The sequence below is a fragment of the Fusarium keratoplasticum genome, chromosome 3 (assembly GCF_025433545.1).
Source record: "Fusarium keratoplasticum isolate Fu6.1 chromosome 3, whole genome shotgun sequence".
In the NCBI taxonomy this organism is placed as follows: Eukaryota; Fungi; Ascomycota; class Sordariomycetes; order Hypocreales; family Nectriaceae; genus Fusarium; species Fusarium keratoplasticum.
The window spans coordinates 5,605,983-5,613,913 of NC_070531.1; the positions used below are offsets into that span (position 1 = coordinate 5,605,983).

At 51.1% G+C, this 7,931-nt stretch overlaps 2 protein-coding genes across 2 annotated transcripts; one reads left to right on the plus strand and one right to left on the minus strand.

Moving 5' to 3' along the window:
• Positions 1 to 821: 821 nt before the first annotated feature.
• Positions 822 to 2,332, minus strand: NCS57_00505200 (uncharacterized protein; the record flags this gene model as incomplete). The annotated part of the gene is made up of 8 exons (XM_053054992.1): positions 822 to 1,368; positions 1,419 to 1,522; positions 1,582 to 1,741; positions 1,790 to 1,812; positions 1,867 to 1,937; positions 1,993 to 2,029; positions 2,090 to 2,115; positions 2,182 to 2,332. 8 exons carry the CDS (start codon positions 2,330 to 2,332, stop codon positions 822 to 824), a joined length of 1,119 nt encoding a protein of 372 aa, XP_052917152.1.
• An 861-nt stretch (positions 2,333 to 3,193) lies between these two features.
• Positions 3,194 to 5,032, plus strand: NCS57_00505300 (FAD-binding PCMH-type domain-containing protein; the record flags this gene model as incomplete). Its single annotated transcript, XM_053054993.1, has 2 exons — positions 3,194 to 3,444; positions 3,583 to 5,032. The coding sequence occupies 2 exons, from the start codon at positions 3,194 to 3,196 to the stop codon at positions 5,030 to 5,032; spliced, it is 1,701 nt and encodes a 566-aa protein (XP_052917153.1).
• Positions 5,033 to 7,931: the final 2,899 nt, after the last annotated feature.

Sequence of the window (7,931 nt, forward strand, 5' to 3'; positions counted from 1 at the left end):
TCCTCCCGAAGATATTGCATGTTCATTTCAACAAAACTACCACCAAAATAATTCGGCCCATCACCGACAGTACTCATCGCGAAGCAGCACTTGCAGTTTACGTATTCAGTAATATAGAACCCTGCTAGTCCATCCAGTATCATACGATTATGCATATCCGTAAGAGACAATAACTATGCTCGGCAAAGCAGCCCAAATCTTCAGCGACAATGTTCGCCAAACTACCCTATTGCACAACGGAACCTTCGGAATGTGGGACATGGCTGGACATCCACCCAATGAAGAAACGCCCGGCTCATGATTCAGCCTCCAGCACGGCACGGCACGGCACATTCAACGGGTGTGGCGTATATATCCGCCATGGAGAAAATAATTACCGTTATCATTCCATGAAATACGCATATAACACTGGCCCATGGCCTTAGCGTTCAATAGTCTCTCAACTCTTGTTTTCCCTCCCGAGTGTCTTAATCCAGGCTACGTGTAGCTCCCGGTCAGCCACAACTGCAAAGACAGGGAGTTGAGACAATAGCCGAGGCCTCGACTCGCGGGAGTCGGGACGCTCTTGGTTCCGCCTTCGTGACGGTCTCTCGAAGCGGCAATTGTTCCATGGGTTCCCCACCTGACCACGGACACCTTCTGCATGCGGCGTAGTACTGAAACCCACCGTATGTACGGACCGAGAGCTTGGACAACGGGACGCGGTGGAATCGATCGGTTCCTTCGGCAGAGCGGAACCAGCGGAAAAAGGAAGGGAAAAAGGAGGAGAATTTTGATGCACAGACGAGATTGACAAAAGCAAAGAAGAATTATTTGTGTGGCTACCGCGTCATGTTGCGCTGTGAGGCGCTGAACACGGCATGAGCAGAATTCCCATCATCAGATGCCTCATGCTTGCTACTCGTGACGTGAATATCAGTTTTACGCATAATGCCCGGCATGTCCTCTGCCGAGCCCAAAACACCATCAGAACTGTCTCCATCTCTCTGGTCAACACCACTCCCTAGGGCCTGAATACCACTGCGACGCGACAGATTCTTACGCCAGTTCGATTGCAGAGCGTACCCCGAATCTCCTCCCTTGGACCTGCTCCGGCTTCGACTTCCCACTCTGGATTGCTCATTGAAGTACCTCACTAGCGGAGCGAGTGTGGGGACCGAGGCCACGATGATGCCGAGGTTGTTTTCCACCGTAGACCACATGATGAGGGGCCCTGAGTCGATGAGGTTCGAGAGAGATTTGATGGTTTGTATACGGACGATCTGGATGACGGAGATGAATGTGCCCATCGCGAAAAGGCCGAGGAGGACTGTCTTCTTTCGATTCGGAATTTGTAGCTTCATAAGCGTCGGGAAGGGAACGAGCATGCTAAGATATTGTAAGCACGGGAGCTCAAGGCAGAGGTCGAGAAATCTTACACTACCACGTCAAAGACCATGGTGATGGAGGCCATCGCGGTATACATGGGCACTCCGTCGATACAAGATCCTCCGGTGACGCTGGCATCCCACTGCTTGCGGACCTAAATGGGCATCGTCTTTAGCAATATGAACAGACCTGTCGGCAACAAAATGCACTCACGGGCGTGCACAGATTGACCTGGGCCATCAAGAAGGAAAAATGAAACATGGTACAGGCGACTGCGACAATCACAGTTGCCTTGTACCAAAAGCCTGCAGCCATGAAGCGCAAGTAGCTCAACAGAAGGCTGAGCTTGAATCCAAGAATGCTCGAAATGTAGCTATCGCGGTATGAGTATTTCGATCGACGACGAGACGCGGCATCTTACAAAGGTGCACCGATGAATTGTAACTGCGAGTGGTGAGTATCTGTCCCGTAACACCGTGATAGAGACAAGCGACTTACCAAGAGAAAGTTGTAGTAGTTTTCCTGAGGCATGTCTTCAAGGTTCTTGAGTCCGAGACCGTACTTCGTTTCTGTTTCTCTTTAGCCATGCTGCTCTTGGTAAACCTTCAAATGCGGGCATCTTACGGATGATCGTCACAACTGCGAACCCACAGCTGGCGAACTGATCGACAAAGAGCCTCAGTCAGCAGGGATTCAAACGACCCAAGATCACGGTTCTTACCCATGTTGCAATAATGATCCAGTCATCTGGTTCCCCGAAGGATCAGCGTCAGCCCAGGGTTTCCCACGTGTAAAACGGGATTTGCTGCATACCTGCTCCGAAAGCTTTTACCATGAAGCCTCTGACGTAAACGCGCATAATAATCACAAGAAGTGCAACGGCCGTAAACACAATGGCCAAGGATGAAATCTGGGGGCCAGAGGTGGGAGCGTCCTCTGGCGCATTGTATGTCCACCCAGCCATGGCTGCCGTGTGAAAGAAAAGAGGCACTCGACGAAAAGAATGAAGGAAATAAAAAATTCCGGGAAGAAAGGGTAACGACGAGGGAAATAAACGAGCGCAGAAAGGCGTCTTCGTGTTGCTGTCACTCAACCAAAGGGGTGCATCAATGGTGCGGCGAGAAGCCACAAAGTAACGCAATTCAGGGCAGCTGCCGCAAGAGTTCCATCCAGACTGCAGAGTGTGCTCGGTGAATGAAACCATTCTAGAACTGTTCGCCACTACTCGGCATTTGATAAGCCACCCGAGCCCATCACAAAGCAAACGTCATGTGGTTCCAGGCATGGTCCCCTCCTCGTGGCCCCCAAGAAAGATCCAATCTCCGGTAGTTGCTGCATGTGAAAAGGGAGACCCGACAGACCGGGTAGGAATCCCTATCCAGATGTCAAAAGAGGCCAATGACGATGGGTCCCAAGGTTCTTGGCCAGGGGTCCTTTCTAGTCTTGGGTCGGTGACAGGCCCGAATATCGTTAGCCAAGAAACTGGACCCCGTCGCGTTAGTAACATCTCTAACTTCCGCGTCAACACAATAGAGCGACGCTAACACATGGAATTTCCTAATGCGCTCTCTTGCAGACGGAGATACAGGTGAGCCTAGACTACGGCTCCCTGTTCGAACTGACCATAATACCCGTCAGTCAAGAATGACCCGGCCGACCCGTTCATGCAGATTGAAATTAATATCGCAGGAGGCATCACTTCAAAAAGGGCCTATTTCTTTTGGCCTTCCTCCTTTGCTTTCTGCCCACTCCCTAGTCTTGTCCCGTCCCTGCTCTTATCCCCCCTCCCTTGTTACAGCCTCTACAAGGTCTTGAGACACTAAAGATGCGCGTCGAAACTCTCTTGATCGGGTCTCTTGCGGCCACGGCCCTCGGAGCAGCTGTGGGAAGCTCTAGCTGCAAGTGCTTCCCCGGCGACAAGTGCTGGCCCTCTGACAATGAGTGGAAGAGCCTCAACTCTTCTGTGAATGGCCGGCTCATCAAGACTGTGCCCCTGGGATCGCCCTGCCACGATCCCACTTACGATGGAGAGGAGTGTCAGTACCTGCAGAGCCAGTGGCAGTCACCCGGAATCCAGTAAGTGATATCTTGCATGTCCTGATGCACGCTACCTGCAGCACCTGCATGTGTGGGTGTGTAGCCACTTGTGGCACCACCATGCAAATCCCCTACCTGATCCGTCCTGATGGTGCATCAATCTAATACGGTTTCTAGCATGGACTCCTCCTCGTCCATCATGGCCCCATGGTTCGCCAACCAATCATGCGATCCCTTTCAGCCTCAGTCCAGTCCCTGCACTCTTGGCAACTACGTTCGTTACGCTGTCGATGTCCGAACCACAAGTGACATCGTCAACACCATCAACTTTGCTCGTAACAACAACATTCGCCTCGTTATTCGCAACACTGGACATGACTACAATGGCCGCTCGACCGGTGCTGGTGCCCTCTCCATCTGGACTCATCATCTGAAGGACATCACATTCAAGGATTACAATGCGAACGGTTACAAGGGCAAGGCTGTCACCATCGGTGCTGGCGTCCAGGGCTTTGACATCCTCTCTGCTGGCCACAAAGCCGGATATGTTGTCGTTGGAGGCGAGTGCCCTACAGTCGGCCTTGCTGGTGGATATACTCAGGGCGGTGGCCACTCTGCTCTCAGCTCGAGCTTCGGTCTCTCGGCTCAGAACACGCTCGAATACCAAGTCGTCACTGCTGACTCTGGACTTGTCACTGCTTCACGAGAGCAGAACTCGGATCTCTTCTGGGCTCTGAACGGTGGTGGTGGCGGCAACTGGGGCGTCGTCGTCTCCATGACCGTCAAGGCCTTCCCCGATACCAAGATCGGTGGTGGAACCCTGGGCTTCTTCACTACCAACAACGATCAGGCAACCTTTTACGAGGGTATTGAGGCTTTCCACTCTAAGCTCCCAGCCATGGTCGATGCTGGTTCTATGGTTGTCTACTACTTCACCAACACCTTCTTCCAGATTGCCCCCTTGACAGCCTACAACAAGACCAAGGAGGAGGTTCAGGCCATCATGAAGCCATTTGTTCTGGCGCTGAACGATCTCGGAATCAACTACACCGTGGGTTACGACCAAGTCGATTCTTACTATGACCACTACGACAAGTACTTTGGTCCCCTGCCTGTTGGCAACATTCAAGTCGGTATTGCCCAGTACGGTGGCCGCCTCATTCCTCGCGACACTATTGTGAACAACAACGCTGCCCTTATGGAGACTGCCAAGAGCATCGTTGAGCAGGGCGTCACCTGGATCGGCGTTGGTACCAACGTTGCCCCCTTCAGCAATCCTAACACTCAGGCCGTCCTCCCTGCTTGGAAGAACACTCTGGTGCACGCCACTCTGACCACTCCCTGGAGCTTTACTGCTCCTTGGTCTGACATGCTCAGCCTGCAGAACCTCATGACGGAAAAGATCATGCCTGAGATCGAAGCCGTCACACCAGGCAGTGGTGCTTACATGAACGAGGCCGACTTCCGTCAGCCCAGATTCCAACAAGAGTTCTTTGGAAGCAACTATGCCAAGTTGCTCTCTATCAAGAACAAGTGGGACAAGAACGGATTCTTCTACGCTCTGAATGCGGTTGGCAGTGAGCAGTGGTCTGTTGCTTCTGATGGAAAGATGTGCAAGGCCAAGTAAACTGGTTGTCAGATGCTCCTTGTACAAAGACTGGGAGGGATGTCAGCCGCAGCACTCGTAACGTTGGAATTCATAAATTATTAACTAATGTGTCTCTCGTAATCGAACTCGATGTTGATTGACATTAGAATAGCATGACTCATGTCTCGTCCAATCTGAGCTTTAATTCATTCAGCCAGTGTTTATGTGATATCAAGCCTTAAATGCCCCAATGTCATGACCGGAACCCCAGTTCAGAAGATCCGCCACCTTTGCTTTGCTCTTCCTTAAAACTCAGTATGAACTTGTCGTCACGTTTTTCAAGCGTGTAAATAACATATTATCTATCCGTTAATATCGTTGTAGGTGTAGCTGTTGCCGCCCGCCGAGTTTAGCACTGGCCGCAAGTAGCGAGAGCGCTGCTCGCAAGCTTGAGCCATTATGTTGCGTTTTAGTCAACAACCCCAGAATCAGTAGTTTACCCTTCATAGGCTCTATAACACACTGAGTTCTTTCACCCTCCCATGCGTTCTTGTTTCGGCTGTCAACTAAGGTCATCAAGAAAAGACCCTCAAGGCCTGGACTCTGGTTTTCAAGTCCCAATTCAACATATAACCAGACATTTTTTTCACATTTAACGGAGTAAGGAGTACCTTGCCCCGCTTGGTCAGTGGGTGAAAGCAGCGGATGTTTGTGACACGTCTTGGCTTGCGCGTCTCCGTACCATGTGGTTACCCTGCTGTTGTGCCGTCTAACCGGTTCCCCAGACTCTGAAGCCAATAGAGGACTTTGCTATAGACATACTAATAGCTTTCCGGTAAAGACGGGAACGGGCACGCTGCGTGGAACCTGCAACAGCGGCACGTTTCCGCCCACCAGGTTCCCGCTCCCTGAATCCCTCAATCCTACGTTGGCATGGTTGGTAAACTTCCTAGCTCTTCCGGGGAGTGACCAGTGGGTCTCTGCGTGTTCGAATGCAGCCACGGTGCGGACAGTAGGAACTAAAATCCTTCTGAGGCTGGTGACATCCTTCTCAGTGGATCTCGAGCCCTGGTCTCCATTCACGAAGGATGGTACAACATTGCCTCGTGGTGCAGCGTAAATAATGGATGGGAGAATTGACTGATTTGAAATTGCATTAATATCTTTGTTATATCCCTCGTATCCACATCATGATTTGATTGCCGTGACATGCTTTACACATGCTTCGTTGACCATCGACTGTCCAATTTGCCTCTGTAACCATTTGGCGATCCACATGCAAGAAGGCAAAATCAACCGGTTAGCCTCAACCGTCACAATCCCTTGCAGTTCCCAGCCGTCGTCCCCATCTTGGCTAGAGGGAGTTGCTGTGCTGGGAGTGCTTGGCGAGCCACTGGAGCTCTCCTCCCGTTGACGTGGTCGTACAGACCATTCAGTCCAGCTGACAACACCAACGCCCGCCTTGCAGCGGCACACAATGCCGTCGGGGACGCGCTGAAAAAGGATGAGCCAGCTCAAGTTCTTTTGAATGCCTGGGGCAAGCCAGATGACCTCGTGGGCTTGAAAGAGACGCAGGGATGGATCAAACTCGCAGAGATCCAACCAAGGATCGGTTGCAAACTGAGCGGGATCAATATCGACAGGGTCATATGAGACTACGCCTGGGTTATGCTGCAAGACAGGCTCATATGTCTGGATATAATCCAGCACAACGTGAGGGGGTACATCGCTGGGAAAGGGTACAGTAACGAAAGTCTTGTCCCGCGAGCGCATCGCATCGCATTGCTCGCTTTGGGTACAGTAGGTCTGCTCCCTCTTGTCAGTCAGCGTCCTGTCAGCCATTGGCCGGTAAGCATGACGTATGCCAACCAATCCGTTACTCACTGATCCTAGACGTGGCGCTTCTCCAAGGTGGTATCTCGACGCGCGATTTTTGCGCCGTACATCACGTCCAGCGTGTTCCGTCCACACTCGGCGATGGTGGCAGTCTTGGCGGTTCAAGTAGCTGTCACCAGCTCAAGTATGTCGAACTTGAGCGTCAAGAGGGTCTTGCAAGGCGTCGACAGTGGGCATGTATGTGCAGCACCATGCGGCGGATGCAGAGCGCAAGTGACGGGGTCGGATTAATAATCCCTTAGAAGGGTGGATCTTGTGAAAAGCTTGGGGTGATAAGGCTCGCTTAGATAAGCTATCCCATCTCGCTAATGAGATTGCTCTCGTATCTTGGGGAGCGCTAAATTAGCAAGACGGCCTGGAACGCAATGTGAAAGAAGCTAGTTGCATGACTAAGGAAAGATCGGCGTTGTTGATGTCTTACAAAAGTTGTTGCCTAGCCTTGGCATTGAGTTGTCAGAGTTGTTGCAACTCCGAGGATAAATATTTTGACGCTTTTCATGTATGCTGGCGGAGAAACTTCCTCTTTATGGGATAACTGCGGCGTAAAGCGCGGCACATAAAATAATAGTATGTAAGGCGTCATTACAGACTGATTGGTTGTCCTCAGCGCACAATCAACTCCGTGTTACTTAAAGCAAGGGCTCCATTGGATCCTGGTCTCTACAACAAGCCGATCCCTTGTGAACGCAACTGCTCGGAGTCTTTATCTTCCGAGCGGACAACACAGTGAGCCTATGAGAGACACTTATCGGGTCAATAGAGTATATGTTTTCACTGAGAGTCCATAGAGCATTAGACGTGGTCAATACACCGCTCGTCTCTGGTTCTGTCGTTGCTCTACCCTAGACGATAAAGGACTGCCCCACGGAGAGACATTCAGAACTTCTTAGCAACCAATTTCAAGCTTATTGCAGCATAGGCGAGGTACTATGAGGAGAAGAAGACAAATTACATATAAATCCAGCACAAACCGCTTCCCAATATTTCAGTCTTCAAGCTCAAAAACCAAATCCGTCTCGAACAAATTCGTGTTAAACATGTC